This window comes from Falco rusticolus, chromosome 6 (genome assembly GCF_015220075.1).
Source record: "Falco rusticolus isolate bFalRus1 chromosome 6, bFalRus1.pri, whole genome shotgun sequence".
NCBI lineage: Eukaryota > Metazoa > Chordata > Aves > Falconiformes > Falconidae > Falco > Falco rusticolus.
Window position 1 is genome coordinate 39,086,524 of NC_051192.1, and position 22,339 is coordinate 39,108,862.

General features: G+C 39.7%; 1 protein-coding gene across 6 annotated transcripts in view; it reads left to right on the forward strand.

Annotated features, from left to right (window-relative positions):
- ARFGEF3 (ARFGEF family member 3) overlaps positions 1–22,339 on the forward strand; it is a 96,874-nt gene that overhangs the window by 30,174 nt on the left and 44,361 nt on the right. For 2 of the 6 annotated variants that reach the window (XM_037391757.1, XM_037391758.1), the window contains exons 5-13: positions 6,153–6,221; positions 8,899–9,030; positions 11,320–11,442; positions 13,030–13,072; positions 14,075–14,153; positions 17,302–17,406; positions 18,853–19,177; positions 20,494–20,606; positions 21,357–22,267. In XM_037391757.1, the coding sequence (XP_037247654.1) occupies positions 6,153–6,221; positions 8,899–9,030; positions 11,320–11,442; positions 13,030–13,072; positions 14,075–14,153; positions 17,302–17,406; positions 18,853–19,177; positions 20,494–20,606; positions 21,357–22,267 (1,900 nt within the window). The remainder of the gene's footprint in view (positions 1–6,152; positions 6,222–8,898; positions 9,031–11,319; positions 11,443–13,029; positions 13,073–14,074; positions 14,154–17,301; positions 17,407–18,852; positions 19,178–20,493; positions 20,607–21,356; positions 22,268–22,339) is intronic. The other 4 variants (XM_037391760.1, XM_037391761.1, XM_037391759.1 and 1 more) reach the window with 3 other exon arrangements.

Here is a 22,339-nt window from a genome sequence, read left to right on the forward strand (position 1 = left end):
AGGGATAGGGTGAAATCCTCTGGCAGGACAGACAGCCTGTGGGATGTCACTTCTTAGGTTGTCTTCAGGCTAACTTCTTGTCAATTAATCTAGTGACTTGGAACAGTAATTTTAAATTGGCTGTTGTAAAGTGCATTGCCACACAGGAAATTCCCCTGATGTAGTTTTGGTGGAACCTTGCATGTATATAAGAGTAAGGCAATTTTCTTCCCTCTCCCCTGCCCAAAAAATTCCCTTGTTACCAAGAATGAATGTCAGAATTTTCCATCCAGGGGATATACGTTTTTTTTTCCTTGACAGCTCTGTGTTTACTTATACCTGTGTTGACATCCTTTCTGATTGTTTTGGTAGTGGATGCATGTAATTTCATTTTTATTTGGGAACTCTTGAAACTTTTTGTTGGTATTTTTCAGTTTGGTATTTGTTCTTTTTCAGTTTTGTTTTACTCGGATTATCTTATCTTCTGCTTCATAAAGTCATGCAGTAAACCTAAATAGGCTGTAACCTATGAAGGGGAAATGCCATCCTAGCAGAGCTAGTCAGCCTTTTTTTTAATCTTCCCTGTCTTTAAGTGTTGTAATTCTAAAGATAAAAGCCCCTGTCAGAGCCTCTAAGAAAACCTGTTAAATGTCTGTTAAGCAATTGCTTTAAATAATTTCTTTCCCTTCTACAACTGTACTATACAAGCAGAAGTTTCACTTGGTTTCATGCTACCATAAATAATGTTCGGCAGTAGTTCTGTTTTACTCTAGTGAACTAATGGGGATTGTCTTCTGGGAGCGTTGAGCATGTCACCACTGATAATGTGTGAGGTTCTATACCAGGTACAGTCCTTTCATTTGAAGCCCTGGTGCATTCATAATGCTGAGCACCCGTTGCTGCTGTGATAGCAAGGTGTTTTACGGGTTTACTGGTTCATGGAAGGCACTGTCTCCTTTCCCTCCATAATTAAAATCTGTTGTTTTGTACAGTGTTACATGGTGACACAATGTACATGGGTTCATTAATACACTTTGTTTCTCTTGCCCTTGTTTACCTTCAAGGCCAAAGAATGCAACATGAACAGGTAACTAGTTATACTGCCAAATAGGAGGACACCTCCTGTCCAGACTATTTTGCAGAGATACTAGATGACTGCTTTAAATGTCAGATTACTGAACAAGAGAAAGCATTGTCCTGCCTTGGCTGGGTTTTTCCTGGCTGGGTTTTTCCTTCGGGGGGGGGGGGGGGGTGGGGGGGGAGGATTTGAGAATCATCTGAGCATATATTACAACTAAGTTTACAAGCCTGCATGTCAAGTCAGCCAGGAAAGATTTCCTTTATGAAACCCACAAAGGGATTAGAGACGGCTGCAAAATTCAGCACTCGTAAGGACTAAAATGTCTACGTGCATCCCAACTAGGAAAAACATGAATGTGCAGAGGATTTTGTCAATGGGACTTTGTGTGCTGGAATAGAAAAAGAATAGCAGTAGTATATGGATGTTGGATTTCACACTTAAATACATTGAAGTGTGAATCTTAGGTGATGACAGATTATAATTGCTTTCAAGTTGCGTACCTTTTCCCTCTTTCTCCATCTTGGAGATACTACTTGCTTTCTTACACACCTTGTTTATTTGATGTGACTCCACCATAATCTATTTGATGTGAGAATCGTCTTTTACTACAAATGCGTCCTAAACACTTGGGGAACTTGGCTAGCAACACTTAGCAGTCTTAAAACCTAAAAATGTTCCCTCTTTTTACCTCTTCAAGAGACCCCTCTTAAAATAGGGGATAGACATTGTAATGTCAGTTTAATTATACTGCAGTTCGAATCCTGTACGTTTTGTGTCAATTGACCTTTGTTATATCGTCAGAAGCACCTCTTTTTTACTTTGTTTGTTTCTGCTTAATGTGAAAACTGTCCACGTGTGCACTCTTATACTACAGTTGGTACCCTGGGGCTCTGGGGAGTAGGAATTGTATTCCTTGTTCCATGACAGTCAGAGCTTCAGCAGTAATTAAAATAAATACTTTCATTATGGATAAGCCATTTATGGAAATGTGATTTCATCCAGGCATTTACAAGGTAATGCAAGCCAATTAGAAAATCTTGGAGGTTGTGTGACTTTGAAATTATGCAGACAGTCATGTAAGTTCCTTCTTTAAAAAAGCATAGATGGGGAAAAAAGCATGTTTTGGAGTCCATACCGATTAAGATCTCATCAAAAGCTGATTTTTCAATTATGTTTTGTACTGAAGGTGTTATGAGGAATTGCTTTCTAGGTTTGTTTCTGCTTCCACTACCAGTGGTTGCAAAACCAAAATGTCATTGCCCAAGAAAACGTATCTTTTTTTTCTTTCATTTTTTAAAACAGAGACTGCTCGAGTTAGTGTCATGAGTAGTTAAACAGCCCATAGGATATACTATCTGGAGACTTAAGTGTTTTTAGTGGATCTGGATGATTAAATTTGGTTTTGTTTGTTTTTAATCCCATTTTTCACCTAGTAATCTAAGAGAAGCCTGCTGTCTTCCTGTTTGTTCCACATAAATGAGGAGACACACAAGTTGAGTGTCTGGAGCATTGCCAAGACTGTAAATGAGCCCTGCAGCAATGTTGATGGAAGTCATAGCTGAGAGCAGTCTCGTGCATTGATCAGAGACCATCTTTCAGATCTCACAAATGGCTTGTGAAGGAAGATGGTAGCAAGTGGAGTAAGCCAAGAATATGCTGTCTGATAACTTGTTATGCTTCTGTCATTTGATCACATCAGATCATATGCCCTTTCTCTAACTAGTAGGTTCCCAGATCTCATTTTATATAAAGAGTAGCAGTCAAGACTTAGCAGTCTTTGCTGAAATTCCCTATTGCTTCATAGCAAGGTTTTGATCATTACTTCTTTACTGTGCTTGATATACCTGACTTTTCTATCATTCATCTGTTATAAGCAGGTAATTGACACTTGTGACAGAAAAGATTAGGCATATATGTGCTAACTTTTCACAGTTCAGCTCCATAAAGGTAGGAAACTTAAAAATAATAAAAAAAGAGGGAGGGGGAGAAGAGATTGTGAAGAGCAAGGGCTTATAAGACTGCCTAAACTGGTGTGCATTTCTCTGTATTCTAGTGTGTGGGTTCCAGGTTTTGATCTATGCATTAGATATTAACAAACTGTACAAAGTCAAGGTGGTACAAAAGAGCAGAAAATCACATCAAGCAAACAAGGTTTTACAAGCAGGGAAAATCAGGACATGTGAACTGCTGAATAAGATTAGTCATAGGTCTGGCTGTCTGTCTTGGCTCTTAGCACGGTAAGAGATTTCTCAGTGGGAGGTGACAGTTGTTTCTCTCTGGGTTTATGAGCTATGCACTACACCTGGGTTTTACACAGCAGTGTATGGGGAGTACAAATCCCATTTTTTCCTTAAATACTGAATATATTTTTAAGCCAGCTGCCAAACTCTCACAGCTATTAGAAATGTCAATAAAATTTCAGGGTAGCTAACAGCTGAAAAAATGAGACCCCACCGCTGTCTGTGAGGCTGGCCAGTAGTTTAGAATTCACTTAGTGCCAAACAAAATTTTGGTTTTGAAGTTCTAAATTTTGCAGGTATGGGCTGAGCAGCAGATGGAAATAACAGCCCTTGTAACTTCTGTACTTATTAACCAAATGAGATTATTGAGGGGTTTTATAACTGACAGTTTCCTTTTCAGCTATTCTGTAGGATTTGCTCTGTGGACAGGGAAAAAGTTATCACTGTTCCTTGTCACTGGCACTTGTCTGTGTACCAGCGAGTGCAGCGAATTGCAGAGAACTTTGCAGAGTTCATGTCAACAAATACAAAGCACGGCATTCTTAATCGTTTGTAATTAGGATTAGATTTCCTTCTCCAGCAAGTTCAAGTGCTCTATAGTTTGTTTCTTAATACTGAGGTAGGCTGCGTCGTGCTTTTAAGATGAGAAAATCCATTTTGCCCATTTCACAAAAAAGGGAAACTATGAAGAATAAACTTGGCTCAGAAACTTTGCTCTAAGTGTAAATGTTAAATATTTTATAAAGATTATATAGTCCAGGACTGTTGTACTTCGGAAGAGTAGCATGTCTTTTTCTGTTCTCATTGCCTCTAGTGTTTATCCACATTACTCAGCTTCTATTTATGAAGGACTGAGTGAGAGTCAAGGCAAGATAACAGGTATAAACAAATGTAAAATCATCATTACATAGTGGTTTTCTTGGAACGCTTTTTGTAGTTAAACCATCTTCTGCAAAAATAGGATCGAGCTCCTGCCTGCTATTTTATTTACAAAACAAAGAAGCAATCAAAAAAACCCCACAACCTTTGGAGTGAGGTGTGACATCCTGCCATGAAATACAGTTTTTCTGCTGAGAAAAATACTTGTAAAGGTGCAGTGCAGAGAAACTTGTCAGGCTCCCAGAATGCAAAGAAGGTTATTTATGTCCTTCTCCAGAAAAATGGCACACTCATTCATGGACAGGATCTTCTGTCTGTATCTGTAAGAGGAAATAGCTGGTGCTCAAAGCTGCTCTTGTACAGAGAATTCGAATTCTCCTACAGTTATTAAATGCCTGCTTTCCAGTAATGGTTTTTTTTCCCCTCCCTTGTGCAAAATAAGTGCAGAGAGGAATAATCTCCCAAGCAGAGATTCGGTAGTAATGATGGGTGTTCAGTGGCTCCAGCATTGCTAAGCGATGCTATATTAGAATTGTCTGCTTCTCTTTAACCCGCAGATCAGCATTTTCTTTTTGTTCTTTACGAAGGCTCTGAAATGATTCTAGAGATTATCACTACCTAGAGAGAAGGTACAGCTTGCACCTGAGAGGTGATCTGGTTTTCTGCTTCAAGTGTTACATTATGATTTTTTGCTGTTCCACCGTAATGTGGAAACTGTGCAACACAAGGAACCAAAGGGCAATAATCTTTTTAAACATGCATCCCTTTGCCTCCTTTTTTTAACTTGCAAGTTCTGATCAGACACACTGTGGCAATTGTTTTGTATTCTAAGACGAGGAGATTACCCCAGGGTGTTGTGCATTAGTAGCTGTCACAGAACCTACTCATAAAATAAAAACCTAGTACCAATGAAATGTATGTGGTAATAAGAGAAATGGTTAACAGCCAGTAATGCTAACTTATCTGATGCTTTGAATTTCCTTGTGCAGCAGAAAACAGCAGTTCTTAGGAGCTGAGAAGTTGTAGGGACCAATACATTAGTGTTAAAGTCATTGATATTTGCTGGTACGCTTATCCCAAGAAATTCATGTTATTTCAGACCAAGCAAAGCATAAATTCTGGCACTGGGGGAATTTTATGCTTTGAAGGAGAGAGGACAGTAGTTCAGACTCTCAGTCTTCTGTGGGCAGGAGGGATTGGAAAGGAAGACAAGGAGGGAGGACACCTCTAGACACCAAAGGCATCACACCACGGCACCTCTCACCACGTTGCCCCACTCACCCACCACACTGCCCCCAGTAGATCACACCACATTCCCGCTCCACTTCTCGTCAAAGTAAGGTTTTGGATGAGGCTTTTAGTTCTTAGTCTTCCTGCTGAGTTTGAGACAGGACAAGCCTTCCCTGATGAACAGGGGCTTGTGAATTGTTTTTTAGCTGCTCATTATCAAATGACTGTAATCACTTACTGGAAATATGCTAGGCTGGGAAATCCTCATGTCAAGCAGCAATTAATGGCTTGTTTCACATAATACATATTTATCTGTGTCGCCTAAGTAATAACTTGTATTACATGCATTTTTTCATTCCTCCTTTGTTATCCTGATAGAAATGAATGGAAGGACTGATTATAAATCATGCAAAGCTTGCAGTCAAAGTATGAATGGATTCTGGCTATCGAGTTCGAGGCCAAAGTTGATCACAGGGCTGTCTTTCCATCCATGGTCAGACATAGGAGACTGCAATAAATCATGCATTGGGCTGTACCTTTGGGGCCAGCAGTTGCAGCTTCTCAGGAGGAAGCAACTTGATCGTGCCATCTCCTTTATCCTGGTAACATGTGGTCCTAAGAAACTTCTGATGTCTGCTCTAAAAATGGAAGGAGCTGTGGCTGAAAGCACATGGGTGGGGAAGGGAGGCAATAATGGATGAAACTCACACTTTTTTTTCTTCCCCCTTCTCTCTTGATTCAAGGTCTTGCTCTGTATAACATATACTTCCACATTTGAGCTGAATGGGAGTTCAGTGTTGAAGATTGCGGAGGTAAGTGCCTCTGTCATACCATGATTGTGTCACTTAACATTCCCCCGCTACCTAGACTGTGTCTTCCATACATACCCTGAAACTAAACTAGTCCAAATCATAATTACCATCCTAAAGGCTGGTATTACTTCTTGTCTAGTGTGAAAAAATAGTTCCAAGTTAGGTGGGGTTGATGGGCTTGCATGGGAAGGCACTAGGGAACTGACTGACAGTTGTGCATTACAGTGTTGCACGTTTACTAATCCTCATATTCACTTTACTTTGCCTTTTGCAATAGAAAAAAATTCCTTGAGTTCTTTATAAAACAACACTGTGCTGATTCCTTACCTGCTGCAAGTCTAAAACTAGTGAAGTTTTCTCAGAGAGGCATGTAGGCTGTAACGTACTGTATTGGCCCATATAAGTGCCACCAACGTGCCTTGTTAGCTTTGTGTGTATCTTTTTCCTAATACATCCAAGTAAAAGGTTTATTACACCTCTAGATATGTGGTGTTGTCCTGGTGCTATTAGCCACTCTTCTCCCTTTATTCCATTAGATTTTAGTCTGAATTACATTGTAAAGGAGCTTTGGCTGTAGAAAAAATATACCTGTGTGTTTGTTAAGTGAGCCTTTGTAGATGGGTATTTTTAGCATAGTGTGTAGCAAGCCATGAGGCTGTTTGTTCAGGTTAGAGAAGATGCACAGGAACACTTAAGCCTCCCATGAAGCACTTGCTATTGTGTGCAGAACATATAAAATTATATTGTTAACACGGTATGGGGAAAGCTAATGTTTGTGGAACAACGGAATGGTTATAGACATGTCATACACTCCAAGTATATGTAGACATTTGTAGTGTTCCTTCTCAGGTTTTAGTATTTTGGGTGTGGTTTTCCATAAAAAAGAAAAATCCCATGTGAAAATAGCTCACTTTACCTGGAAGTTACAGTATACAGTATTTTCTAAGTTTAGGAATAAAATTGACCTTGCATTGTCGTATTGGAAGCTGAAAATGGGGATGTAGGGATAACAGGGAGCCAAAGAAAACATCTGCCAGTTTGTAACAAATGGACTTTAAAAGGCAGAGATACAACATAAACAGTTTGTGTATATAACATACATAGGATAAAAAAAAAAGTAGTAATTATTCCAGATGTCCTGCACCGCTTAAACTTTGGGTTTTCTTGTGCTATGTGAGACCATAAGGTTTGGCTATATTTGGAGGTCTTTGTAAGTCCCACCTGCAGCAAGGATGAACTGAATTGTTATTTAGAGCAAGCCACAACTTTTTAAGTTTTACTAAACGCTCTTTACATCAATGTTCCAAACTGAAGAAAATACAGATAGTTTCCCCTGCTGTAGTTTTTCTCAGCAGACTTTCTAACATGCAAAGCAAAAGCTTAGTGTATCTCTTTGCTGTAGGTAAAGAGCTCTAGCTTAGACAAAATACTTGGTGGGAAAAGTATTTAATGGCTCTAAACCCTTCAGATTTCAATCTTTAAGAGCACTGCCTAAGACTAGGGGGGAAATGGCCCATCAGTCATGCTCTGTGTGCTATAAGCTGTATCAGAAATCATATTTTCTGTTCTCTCTGTAAATTTGGATAACAGATGTTGTTCATTTAAAGCATCCTGAAAAATGGCAGTTTTCTTGCATAGACTGGAGTTAAACCCTGCTGTTCTTGGTAGTTGCACTTCACTTTCATTCCCAAAAGGCTAGCCTGGCTCTTAAAAACCTTTACTAGTAGAGTGGCACAAATTAGCACAATGATAGCGTCTCCTTTTTCTGTTGAAGCGAAGAGGAGGAGCTCTGATGCAGGCTGATGAGATGTGCCCGCAAAGCAAACAAAACTTCAGTTTCCTTTAGGGAATTGGAACAAGCTGTAATACAGAGCATGCGTGTTTCTATTTGAAGTGTTTGGAGGTACAGCTATTGTCCCCACACCCTGAGAAAATACTGCCTCATTCAATGCCTGTGTCTTTCTAATTAGCAAGTCCCACCAGGCACATACGTACTTCCTCGGGCTCCTCCTGGCCAGGTTTTAGGTAAGGCAAAGACTTTAGCAGCTGGAATCAATACGCCTTGGTATCTGAATTCTGCAATTTATAAGCAGTAGGAAACAGAAAATTATTTCTGAGTTCAGCATTTGCTTAGCGTTTATTTTTCTGACCTGCTGTAAGGGAAAGGTGGCAGAGAGGAGCTTTCTGCTCCAGTGCCCCTGCTATTTGACATTTCTTTCCAAGTCAGTCCCTTAGCTTTCCTAGCCTGCCCTCTGCAGCAAAGTGGAGCCACTGCAGAATCAGAAAGGTGCTGCCTGCATTACCGGTAGAAATCTCTGGGGACTGCCTGACAAACAAGGCTGGAGTCTGGCCATTTTGCCCTGCCAGATCATTCTCAATTCATGTGTACAAAATAGTGGCACCTCAAATCTTTCTGAACATTATCAGCTTCAAATTAAGGAAGCATCCAACATGAAGAGTACTATATTTTGTGGTGTAAGTATTAGCAGTATTGAAAACAGACTGAATCTTGCTCTGTGCGCCTTCCCATGCTTGCCTAGACCCCTGCAAGAAAATGTAGTTTATGCTGTTGCTTGTTTTCATGTGTGTATTTGTTACTCTCGTCTACTTTATGGAGGTTTGATTTGTTTAACATTGTTGGTTTTCATTGGCTAACCCTTCTGTGTTTTGCTCTTAGTTGTGTTTTGCATGCCATAGAGCTGGAAGTCCCCGAATGCATGAAATGATCAAAATGTCCATTGCACACCTCCTTGGGGCCCTGAGCTCTCGCATTTTTACTGGTGGTTCTTCATCAATGGCTTTTCAAAAGGTACCTTGCCCAGCCATTTTAGAACACAGGCCTTCCATAAGATCGGAGCTCAAGTGGAAAGGACTGTTGCTCATTAGCTGGCATGGGGAGGGGAGAGAAGGAGATACCAGTCATGCTCTTTCCAGAAAGTCAGCCTACATCCTAAGAATGGTATTTCATCAATTGATTCAGGTACTCTAGAAAAAGGCTTACAGCTCAAGAGGAGAATGATCTCAGCAGCACTGGAATGGTTTGGCCTCTACAAAGGGCTGTATATGATTAACAGAATTTAGGGGTTTTTGTCCACTGGAGTTCAGGTCATAGCTGAATGAGATGATGGGCAGAGTTGGTCCAAGCCCTCTTTTAACTTACAAGACCGTCTTCATCACTGACATTGATCTCTAGCTAAATAAAATCCCTTCTTTGTTTGGCAGCTCTTGGAATCTTGAAAAAGGGCAACAAGAATGAGAGGCTGTCGGTTCAGTCCCTTATATCCTGCAAATACATGTAACTGTAACCTGTTCTAGTATATGGTCAAAGGAGATAGTCGGTCTGAGTTTGTCATTTGCATAGTGTTTCTAGCATGAGGTAGAGTGATACACATACACTTGAAAAACTCTGAAGTCCTGTCTGTCAGTGTAGTTGGGAAATAAGGGAAGATAAGGCAAGAGCCATAATTAAGTAGCTTCTGTGTGTGATGTCTTAGATCACTCACTAAAGATACTGTTTGTATCCAAGAAACTCAGTAATGTCTTGTGCTTGTGGCTTTACCGAAATGCTGAGATGTGAGGTTGCCCAAAGTGAGGAAGTCAGAAGGGTTTTAGGAACATACCTATATTTTTTTTTTCCACTCTAACAAATGCAGAAGTGGGCCAGCAACATCTTAAACTGCATAGCCTTGAGTCCACAGCCTGCTTTTTTTAGCTGCTGAAATAGCTTCATTTCATTTCTATAGGAGTTAGAAACAATCAAGAATCTTGTCCGTGTGCTTATGTCAATACTGGTTAGCCTTTGTAATCAGATCACTTTGATTTTTCCCTCATAAAAACTCATCCTCATTAGGGAACTATAAAAATGGCTTTCCATCATATAATATCCTTCTCATTCAAAAATGTGCACCAGATGCATTTCTGTGTACTGCTTATGCATATAATTTATACTATATTTTTCTAAAATACTTTTTCACAGATAGTTTAATCTATATTCATGGTTCTTCTCACTAGTTATATATTTAAATGATGGCAGAATCAAAACACAGGGACTGAAAAAGCATGTGAACAGTCATTTATTTTTTGAAAAAAAAATTTTTAATGGTCATTGTTCATGACAAAGCTCAGTGTAGGCCAAAGGACCAAAACTGCTTCTTTGGATCACAGTCTGAGGAGAGTGTATTGTACAGTTCTGCTGCAGTCCCACTTAGCTCCATCAAGACTGTTATCCACTTGGTAGCTGCTGTACAGTAGTTACAGTGGTTATTACAGTTACAGCAGCTATTACGGAGACTAGTATCTCCTGCAGAAAATCTGATGAAGGACAGAAATTGCATTTTGCAGTGTGCTGTCCCCAGGATCCTAGCTGCAGTATGCTTTGGCAACTATTTGTATAACATCATCTGGGGCAAAAGTCAAGGACAGCTCTGGTCACAGCAGTGTCAAAAAACTGCCAGCAACTGGGTATGGATCTGGGAACTGAATGGTCTGTCAGTGATCTTCCATTGCTGCCTTAGCTCCCATGGGATCTCTGAGCTGAGGAGCCCTTGGCTTGATTGCCGATTATTAAAAGGCAATAATTTCTGTTATTTGTGGTGAAGCGCTGTTGTGTTTTCCTTATTAGGAAAGGCCTTTAAAGGCTTTCAGATATGCTGCAGTATGTAATAATTAATTATAGAAAAAGTGGCAAATACCTATAGAACAGAAGCAACAATCTTAAAGAATTGGAGGGTATTTACATTGCAGATACAGACTTGCAGAGTGATAGTTACAAATAAGTATCTAGAAATGAACAATTCAAGTAGCATTTAGTGAATTATCTATGGAGCAAGGCAAGTGCCAAAAGCACTTGGGTTTGACAGGAGATTTCACCATTTTTGCCCTACCGTTCCTGCAGCTGTGAGACTGATGAATTGCTTCTAGATGCTATTTACTCAGTTTTCCATATTGCTGAAAACTTTTAATGTGCTCATAAAGCAATCTGAAATAGTAAGGAAGGCTGGCTATCTGCGTGCAAGAGATGTTGGTATCCTCCTCCTAAAATGTGTTACTGGTAAGTTACAGTTCATATCTGTGTACTGCTATCTTGTTTCCTCATCAGGTTTGCATTGAGACATATGTATCTAGCTGTCACCAGCGGAGCATTAACACCGCTGTGCGGGCAACCCTCAGCCAAATGTTGAGTGACTTGACTTTACAGTTACGACAAAAGCAAGAAAACATGGTGAGCCTTCTGGCATCAACAAGTGGTTCCACGTCCATGGCTGCGTACCTTTTTGTTTCTCTGAATGCAGTGTATTGTACTGGCTTGTTGTGCCTTACGGCTTTTATTTGACACTTCCACAGTTAATCCTGTTTAAAAGCGTTTTGGGGCTCTGACTGTGTGCTTGCCTTACAGCAGTCCGTCAGAAACGCAGCTCTCATATTGTCAGATCTACTTGGCTAATTTATTTATTTATTTTTTCTCTCCTTCCATTAAACAAAAGAGTCTTTGCTCTGCTGTCAGGCTGCCTTGGCTTTTTCCTTTTCCATTCTTTTTATTTTGTTTGCTTGTTTTCTTAAGGTTCATTGAAATAATTTTGCCAAAAGTTTTTGCATGACAGATATTTACCTATATAATTCTCAACTAAGGAAAGTGTAATTGAGGTTTTTCTTCTACTTTTTTATAGAAGATAATTTAGGGTCATGACATTCTTTGCTTGGCTAGCAAAAAAATTAATTCTATTTATTGCATTACTAAAATCCATGAGAGTTGTTTAAATGAAATCCCAGCATATTGTCAGCAAAACTGTAGATGTTCTGGGTACATGCAAAAGTACATTGGCTTCTTATAGTCATTCGTGCTGCTGTGTATATTATCAAAAAAATTACTGTTTATAAAAGTCAGTTTCTATTTATTAGGAAATTTTAAGTACTGTAATTGCACAGTTTATTTTCCTTATATGTGTTTTGGGTTAAGATGATCACTTCGATTTTGGATTAGTAGACTAGATTGCTTTTATCCTAATGAACAACTGCAGAACAGAATTAATCAGTTTAAGTAGACTTAGCTTCTGTCTGTGCTAGGTAGGTTCATTCTAACAGCCAAAACATTTACCAAAAAAAACCCCAAAACCAAACCAAAAACCAAACCAAACCAAAAAAGAAACAAAAAAACCCCAGTAGTTTTGAGATTTAGTTTGGGTCTGAAAGCTGAATTTCGTTAGATCTGTTCTTAGCTGAGGAGTGGGTGAAAGCATGTGAGAGCTGCATTTATTTCCTGGCAGTTTGTTGTTAATGCTTGAGAGAGGAATTTGGCTTGACCCCTTTCTGCACTGATAGGAAAAAATCCTATACTGCTGCTGAACCAAATGATGTAAGAGATTGTTTCCATTTCCTGACTGCCATTAATGCTGTTGGCACTGTAACATTAACAGTGACAATGTGATAAACTCTTTTATACTCAATTGATTTTGGTACTTTGTGAAATCTAGACTATGCTTTCCTCTCAGTTAATGCAACTTACGTGCCTAGTTATTATTAAGTTGTTTTAGGTGTAGGAAATAAATCCCTAAAGAACTTATAAATCCTAGTTCTACTCAATGAGATGTGAGTTCCTTAAATGTAAATGACTGTTAAAACAGATCTTAAGGAATTTTTGAAAATGTTTTGCAAAAGCTTGCTTAAAAACAAAACTAACAAAAAAACCCACCCCACCCCAGAACACATAGGTGACATGGGTTTGTTAAGAAAGCTCTGCTGTTAAATGTTGCTTCCGCAGTGTTTTTCTGCCCCTTGTACCAGTTACACCACCTTTGTCTTTCCTTAACAGACAATTGAAAACCATGATGCCTTGCAGAAATTCAAGAGTCAAGGTATTTGTAACACTTTTTTAGTGACTTCTTCCAATCCAGCTTTTTTATTTTTCACTTTCCTTTCATCAGCACAGTGCTGTTTAATGTCACAGGAATTGCATCTTCAGGGTTTCTTCCCTTCTCCATAGCTTGATGCTGTGTTACCTGTGGTAATAACTGAGACAGCCCTGTTAGCTCCTGATATTTTCAGTCGTGTGTTCATTTGGACCATGGTAACATCATTGCACTCAACATAGTAATAAAAGGATTGTTTCAAGGTGAGTTTCAGTGCTCTGGAAAATGTTTTAGTAAGTGGCTTTACTTCCTAAATTGAAACAGATTCATGGGGTAGGACATGGAATCTGGAAATGATTGTGTTGTCTTTCAGGCTAGAGACGCAGTCTATAATGGCAGCTTTTGAAAGTGCACCACTAGCAAAGGTCTGTTCAGGCTTGCCAAATGATTAATTTACAAGAGGATTTTTTTCTGTTCCCATTCTGGCTTAGCTTCCAACATCTTCCCTGATAGGTAAAAGTAATCCCTGCTTTTGACGTTCTCACTGGATTTCTGCAGGAGAACTTGTATGGATGGAGGCTAAAATCTTTGGAGTGCACAAGCATCCTCTTTTAAGATCAGGACCTGATCAGACATCAGAAGCTGTGTAGCAGAGACTAACTGCGGGGAGAGATACAGACATTCTAGCTGCCATGTAGAAGTACTGGAGCCAGTCCTTTTTTATTATTTATTAGTATACTTATTTTATTATCTGGATTAGACTTCAGCTAACCTTCTGTGATTGCACGTAAGCAATCAATGCTCTCTCCGGATCTAATACTACTGCTTTTTCATTGTATGGAGATCACTTTCCGATCTTGGACTTTTCCTACTGCATCTTCTCTGTAAATTTTGGCAGCACTGCTTGTTGTTTAGAAGCTTGGACCAGCTCTGAAAGTACATGCAATGAATTGAGGTTGTAATCCAGCTGCACGTATGTAATGCCTCTGATCTTTGTTCTTTTTGGAGGTACTTCAACTGAGTCTCTTTGTGATGATGTTGTATCTGTCCTCACTGTGCTCTGTGAGAAGCTCCAGGCTGTCATAAAGTGAGTTATTTCAGTTTATAATTTGAATTTACTACCTAGAGATTGAGAGTTTCACTGATACATGTGATTTTACTATTGTAGTCCTGGAATTATGGAACAAAATTGTGCCTAAATGAAGTGTTTATTAGAGTTGTTCATGATGCATTAATTTAATCCTCACTTGAAATAAGAAGCTAATTTGCCTTCTTTGTGCAGTGTTCAGCTTTAAAGAGCTTCCAGTAAATCTAATCTGTAAGTAACTTCCATACAGCAGCAAAATACTTGTCAAAGGAGTTGTCTTTTCTGGCTTGAAAGTAATCATTGTAGAGAGAACAATTACAAGAGACATGGAAAAATGTAACAGAGACAATATGCAGAAGGAATTAATATGTCCTTAGAAAGGTGGCATTTATCCAACTAAAATAATTTACAGTACCAAAGCATTCCTTAAATTTAGGAATATTGTACACTTGGAAATGCACTAGCCTGACTTTTAAAATGCAGTTATTATGGGCAGTAATAGCATGTTACACTGCATTAAGAGTCTCTTGTTGGCCAGTATGGTAAGAGTAATAATTACTCATGAGTTAAAAATTACTTCCTGTGCCATTCTAGCATAGCTGGACTAATGGGCTATTGAGAAATGAGCCAAAAAAAGCCTGAAGTCTTAAAGAGATGACAAAGCAACCAAAAGCAATGCAAACATTATACAGCAGTTATTTGAAAAACAGAAGTATAGCAAGCTGGAAATAGTTCAAAATTTTTAAGGGGAAAAACAAGTTTTCACTTGGTAACACTGTTTCTGTATTAGTAAGGTAAGATTTAACTTGCTACTACTCCGAGTTGCAAGTCCTCTGAGTGGTAGCAAAAAAAGCCAATCTTGAACGTATTGAAAATGTAGCATAACATGGTCTCTTTGGTTGGCCTGTATGTCCGTGAAAGTAGCCTGTGATGAACTTGGGGGAAATGGGAGATACACAAAACAAGCATGCATCGGTCCTTCCTTTCATGTGCTGTACCATTTTCAGGAAACCTATGGCTTAGGAACTGCCAGAGCCGAAGACAGCGCAGACATCTTTGTGTGCAATTCTATAGACTTTTCTCTGATGACTGTTTCTAATTACAGCAAGATTTGGAAGGGAAGATTACCTTACTTAGCATTATATAATCAGTGTCACAATTTGGGAAAATAAAAGCCTGTTTCTGAATCTTCTAAAGGAACCTTTTTTCCCAGTTGTGTGTCTAGTTACAGGATAAGGAGAGATCTTCAAAAGTGTGTATCTAACAATATCAAGTGGCAAAACCAGCTGAAAGGTTAATTCTTTGTATCAATTTTTGCCCATATATGAAGCTATAAACAGCTATCACCTTTTAGGTATTGTCCTCCAAGTAATCACTTTTATTACTGGTTATGAAACATCAAAATTAAACCACCTGACCGGATCGCTCAGAATCACTGAAAGTCTTTAAAAAAATTACCTGCAATCCCAGCTTTCCATAAAACTGTCCTGAATCAGAACAGATTGAGGCATGCTTTAGATAAAGTACAATAAGAAATTTAAAGGGCTTAATTCATGCTTGTAATTATGTACCTAGACTGTTAGGATCTCTATTTATGAGATCTGTTTATTTTCTGAGGAAAAATAATACAGTTAGAATGGCTTATTAAAGAGCTCCATGAATGAAAAGCCTTTATTTCTTCTTTCAAGGCAAATTTTAGTATCTCCTTCAAATCACTTAATTGGCAGCAACTTAACTTTCTAACCTCCTGGTCAGTGAAGTGAGATTTTAGTATGATATACTGCCTGTTCTAATTTCATAGTCCAAAGGAATTCCTCCTTCTAAATTTCAAGTTTATTAGAATTTGGTTTTGAGGGAGGCACCTATGAGCAACGAGGAAGAGTTCAGGGAGGTGAATTTTTTTCTTGGGACCACTGGTGACTTTGGTGGTACTGGAATTTGTGGCAGCAGTGAAATGAACACACTGCCTATGCTGAGGCATGCAGGAGTGCAATATTATTTTCTTAAACAGCAGGAAAAGAATATGGTAGTAAGAAGCATTAGAGCAATCGCAAGTGCAGGGATGCCCTGTGCCTGCCCATGCAAGTGTTGGCTGTAAGTTGTTGATGATCTACTTTAAGATACGTTGTAAGATAAGCTGTCAGGAAGGCAGGCAATTGTACCTGGATTGTGTGCATCTCTCCAGATAGGTGTCGACTGTTGTGAGGAAAATGCTATCGCCTCTAAAATGTATAACCAGCCAGCAGTTTTAAACCCTCTGTAGCACAGGGTTAGAAATCTAGCTTCAAGCCTCAGGATTCACTATTTTCTGCATGGCATGTGAAACAGGTACTGTTCTACTCAAATGAAAATTCATCTATGGGAACAAAAGGAATTCAGGCAGTGACAGAAGAGCAGGCATTTCTCATTCTTTAATTTCAGTTAAGTCCATTCTTTACAGCTTTCTTTACCCACCATCATATATCAGAAAATACATTCCTCCAGCTCTCATTCACCTGCTATCAGCTATTCAGCTGCTCCTGAATCCCAGAGCTAATTCTGAGAGTAGGTACAAGCACATTGTACGTTACAAGTGTATCAATCCCAGATGTCCACAGGATCTTTCACGTTCTTTCTCATGAAGCTCACTTGGTGTTTATGGTTTTGACAGAGTAACTGGTAAGGCCCTGGAAGGTAGCCGTGTTGTCATGTGACTTACTGCCTGTAGACATTGACTTTTGACCACTGTGGCTGTCACCAAGAAAAGAGAAAAAGTAACCAGAAGAGAGCAGCCTCAATGCCCTTCAGAATGCCTGAAGAAACCATCCAATCTGGGATATCTGGGTGTCTCCTTTTCCTCTGTTTTGAGAGTTCCCTCCTCCTCAGGTTTTTAGATTGAATTGTAATAATTATTTCTGGTTTTTTCTTACTTTTTTTTCACATAGCTGTTTGTGGTTCTTTTTTCAGTAGCAGATCACTGCATGTAGTCAGCATAAAATAAATAGGATGGTAAAGGTGATCACACCATTGTAAATCCATAGGAAGAAGCAAAAAGAAGTCACTGCTGTAAATTGCGGTATAATTTTCAAGTGAACTAATGTAATTCTTTTAGAAAATTAAATAATCTTTGTTTAAATGTAACATGAATGGTATCTTTTCTCTTTGCCAGTGACAATCGGCATCTTCAGCTTCTTTACTTGGAGTGCATCCTCTCCATGTTAAACAGCTCCTCTCCCTGCATGCACCAGCACAAAGGATTCACTGATTTAATATGGTGAGTACATCTGATGCAAATATTCAGTTTATAAGTATAAAAGGACCTTCTCCCCCCCAGCCATGCAAACAAACCTGCAATAAATCTCCAGATGTGAGCAGAGCTTGCTGTTAACCTGCTGTCAGTTCATTCTGTGCTTCATATAAGGTTGGTTAGGATTTCATGCTCAGCTAACACATTAAATCCCTGTAGTGGATTATCACTGTAATGAAGTCTAACATATTTAGCTAGAACAGAAAAACTCTTACACTTTCTGTAATAGCTCAGCAGAATCATGTGTGGCATTGAGCACACAAAATATTCTGCTTACTGTTAGAGGGTGCTGAATAGCTTCTTACTGATCTGATGCAGTAGCTGTTGCTGTTGAAACCTGTGATTACATCTGCTTTGAGGCAGGTGTGTTTCTTAAGGAGTGAACTGATACATTTTTTAAGTGTACCTGATTGGAGAAAGAAGTGGAATAAGCAGACTCAAAGTCATTATCTGATGCCTGGTTAAAAGCTTTTTTTTTCTTTCTGTGACTTCAGTAAGCAGAACTGTTTTAGCAAGCATATTAAGAGAAGCAATGACATTTCTGGACTGCATAAAAATCTTGAGAAAATAAGAGATTTATGAGGATGTGTTACATTTTATGCTGAAACATTACTTGTCATTGGGTGCTTGCTCCAGGCGGCAGCTTGAACCTGTGAGGCATGTGGGTGAAAATCAGGTTTGGGACTGCATTCACTTGTTTTTTTAAATCAGGGTCATGCAGACTGCAGTGAAATGTTAAGTGCGTGAGTGCAAAGCTGAAATATCAGCTAACTGAGCAAAGTGCTGAGTTAGTTTTGGCTCTGGCTGCACAGAAGAGTGATCTGCTGCTGTGGAATCACTTGAAGGAAGGATGTTGTTTTTAGTGTATAGTGGCATATGAGATGTTACAATGCACACTTTGAGTTACTGTAGAGGGCTTTAATTATATTGTCAAAAGCCAGCAAAACAGAGACTCACAACTGAGGGTGCATGTGCAGTTCAGTGGTAGAACGTCAGGCCTTCTAGTTAACATAGATTAGTTTTTGTTTGGTCAGGTTTTTTTAAAGCTCCCAGGTTGGACTGAAGAAGAAACAGAGCAGTAGAAACCTAGAATTTCTACCTTGCAATAGGTTACAGCTGACGATAGAGGCAGGCGTGCTGTCTTGTAAAGGACAGCTCTGGGCAGCAACATGAACTTGCAGAATCAGTACCATTTATAAAGCACCCAAAAGTATTTCCATATGTCCTAGCATGCTGATACTTGGGAGGTGAAAAAAGCCTGTTGTAATTTTTTATTCTGTCTAACCATTCTATCTGCTGTTGACTGATCATTAAAACTAGCGTGTGTATCTCATTAAACTGTGGGCTATTTTCAATCTGTTCCTGTGAGATTATTTTTTTCCAGTTACCATCTGCTGCTTTTCTCTTTCTCAGGAAGCAACTGTGTCCAGCCCTGGTAGTAATCCTGGGAAATCCAATCCATGACAAAACTATCACCTCTGCCCACAGCAGCATCTGCCTTGAAGCTGATTCACCTTCCTCAGGAATCTCTGATCATGGCCGGGGTTCAGGTTGTTCATCCACAGCACCTGCCCTCAGTGGGCCCGTTGCACGGACCATTTATTATATTGCAGCAGAACTGGTTCGGTTGGTGGGGTCAGTGGAATCCATGAAGCCTGTGCTGCAGTCTCTCTATCACCGGATATTGCTTTACCCACCACCTCAGCACCGAGTAGAAGCCATCAAAATTATGAAAGAGGTGAGATAATCACATGTGCACATCCAGGCATGTAAAGCAAAATGTTTATTTAACAGTAAAAATCGGTGATACGTGCATGACAGTCCATTCCATATGTTAGCAGTAGGGATGCTGAAATTGCCCTTTCTGAGCATAGCTGTTACATCAAAGTAAATCTGACAAATATTTTTAGTTTTAGAAAGTTGTAATGGCTTTATTTGTCTCCATAACACAAGCTGCTGTGGCACTTTCATCAGCGTTCATGCTGTGGTACTGCATGGAGATCTTAAGCTGAGTCATGACTGCTCTTTTGAGTGAGATGCAGTGTAGTGATCCGGTTTTCAACTTCTTTGGCATCTTGCCCCACTCTCTGCTCTTGCTTGAAGGAGACATTCATCCTCACAGCATAGTATTCCAGGCACTGAGGTGAATATGTTTTGATTACATGCCAGGTTTTTTAAACCTGGTTTCCTGGAACTATATTAGAATAGCCACAAGTAAGCTGCCAATACCTTAAGTGGCCCTGTCTAGATGGGCTCTTCCATTTCACGTGTGCAGCTCTCTTATGTTGTGGAACACAAGGCAACTTAGTAATTTGTAGGAACAGTGGTCTTGTCTTAGAGGATTTTTGTTCTAGCTTGTTGTATACCTGGGCTGTTCTGTGTCTTGAAGATCTCTTCTAACACCACACAGACACCTGCTGGGTTGTTGTCTGAACTGGCAGTCACCGTGACACTTGTCTTCCTCTAATTTTAAAGAATAGCAAGATGACAACTGAACCTTTAGGAAAAGCTCAGTCTAATGTTTCCTGCAGGACATGTCTGTTGCCTCTTTCTGCTTATTAATATCGGCTTGTTTGTAAAGCTGCCTTCTTGTATTTCTTGGTGGGTATTAACAGGACGCCACCCAGCAGGTTGAGCCAGAAGGAATCACTTTGTCTGTCTTTGCATGACTATCATTTTGTAACTGGATGACTGAAGAGAAAGGCTCCCTTTGGTATATAATACAATGTAAGATACTTATTCTACCTATAAGCATAGAGATTGTCTTGCGTGCAGTATCTATTAAAACATATTCAGTCAAAAATGTAAAGCACTGGACAACATTCTATATGTCATTCTTGTTGAATATTCTGCTCTTCTCTATCTGTTTTTCTGCCTTTTAAAAAGAGGAAAGTAGCTTTAATAAGTAGAACATCAGGGTGCTGTTTTCTTTTGCTGTGAGAAATTACAGTACTGCTACTTCAAGTTCCAGGCTTGATAGAACTATGACTCATTTATTGTATTTAAATAATGCTTAGATAACCCTCTAGTAACTTCTGTTTCCTTTCCTTTCAGATACTTGGCAGTCCTCAGCAGCTTTGTGATTTGGCAGGGCCCTGCTCTTCTGAGTCAGAATCCAGGAAGAGGTCTATTTCTAAAAGGAAGTCCCATCTGGATCTTCTCAAGCTGTATGCTCTGTTTCCTCCTTTAGCCTCTTGTCTCTTAAACCTGCGTACACAGGACACTTAAATAGCTGTACCTTCAGAAACATACCCAAATATGAGCCAGGGTATCTCCCTGGTTAAATAAGCTGTGAAAATGGAAGACGGGTAAAAGCTCTTACTGGTTTGTCATCAGTCTGGGCCTGTTTGTAAGAGCATAGATAACTACCTTGTGGAATTTGCCAAAATACTCAGATGTGTTGGTTTACAGCTGGAAATTCTTGGGTTTGGGTCCCTAACCTTGCAATGAAATAACTGTGCTTATTTAGATGTACATTTCCAAGATGAAATCAAAGGAGGTAATCGGAAAATTTAAACATTGTCGGATTGAGCAAGAAGGATTCTCAGTTCCTATAAAGATCACATCTTGTAGATAAGATAATTTTCAGGACGCAAATGGCTTTAAATTTAGCTTCAGTTGAGTGTTGAGGGTTTTTTCTAGTGTAAATGTTTGTCTGTAAGGAAAAACATGCTGTGCATGCTGGTACAAATGCATGGTAACTGTTTCCCTGCTTGACATTTCCTTTACGGCATGGCTGTGTCCATGTGGGAGACTTAATAATTTGTTCTCACAATACTAGTTGTCTTTCTCAGCAGTAGTCTTACAGGATAATTTAACTTCTTTTTTTTGTTGTTTATGGGGGGATGGTGTTGGATGATAGTGACATGCTCCCTATATGTGCTGCATCACTTAAATAAACTCTGTTTTAATTGTAGTATCATGGACGGGATGACGGAAGCATGCATCAAAGGTGGTATTGAAGCATGTTATGCTTCAGTGTCCTGCGTCTTTGCCCTGCTTGGAGCATTAGATGAGCTGAGCCAAGGGAGGGGTCTTAGTGAAGAGCAGGTCCAGCTACTGCTGCGACGCTTAGAAGAATTGAAGGATGGAACTGAGACGAGCAGGGACTCCATGGAGATCAATGATGCTGACTTTAGGTGGCAGAGGCGCATCCTGTCCTCAGAAAATCCTGCCTGGGAATCAGGAAATGAGAAGAGTCCTGATATTAGCATTAGCGTTACCACAGACACTGGTCAGACCACTTTGGAAGGGGACATGGGACAGACAACTCCAGAGGATAACCCAGAAAGTCAAAAAAACTCACTGCCATCTCCAGCTGGTCACGAAAGCAAAGGAATTCGTTATAGAGAACCAGAATCAGAAACCATTGACCAGCCAGATGTTGTTCAGAGAAGCCACACCATAGTCTATCCAGATATAACTAACTTCTTATCAGTTGATTGCAAGACCCGGTCCTATGGATCCAGATATAGTGAAAGTAACTTCAGCGTAGATGACCAGGACCTTTCTAGGACTGAGTTTGATTCTTGCGATCAGTATTCCATGGCAGCAGAGAAGGACTCGGGCAGGTCAGATGTCTCAGACATAGGGTCTGACAACTGCTCCTTGGCTGATGAGGAGCAGACACCACGGGATTGTCCAGGTCACAGGTCCTTACGTACTGCTGCGCTCTCTCTAAAATTGCTGAAAAACCAAGAAGCAGACCAGCACAGTGCACGGCTGTTTATCCAGTCACTTGAAGCTCTTCTTCCTCGGCTTATAGCTCTTTCCAGCGTAGAGGAGGTGGATGGAGCACTGCAGAGCTTCTCTTCAACATTCTGCTCAGGTTTGCAAGCAAATATTTACTGTCGAACCAGCATGCATACTGTGACAGCACTGCATGTGATTTGTCTTGTAG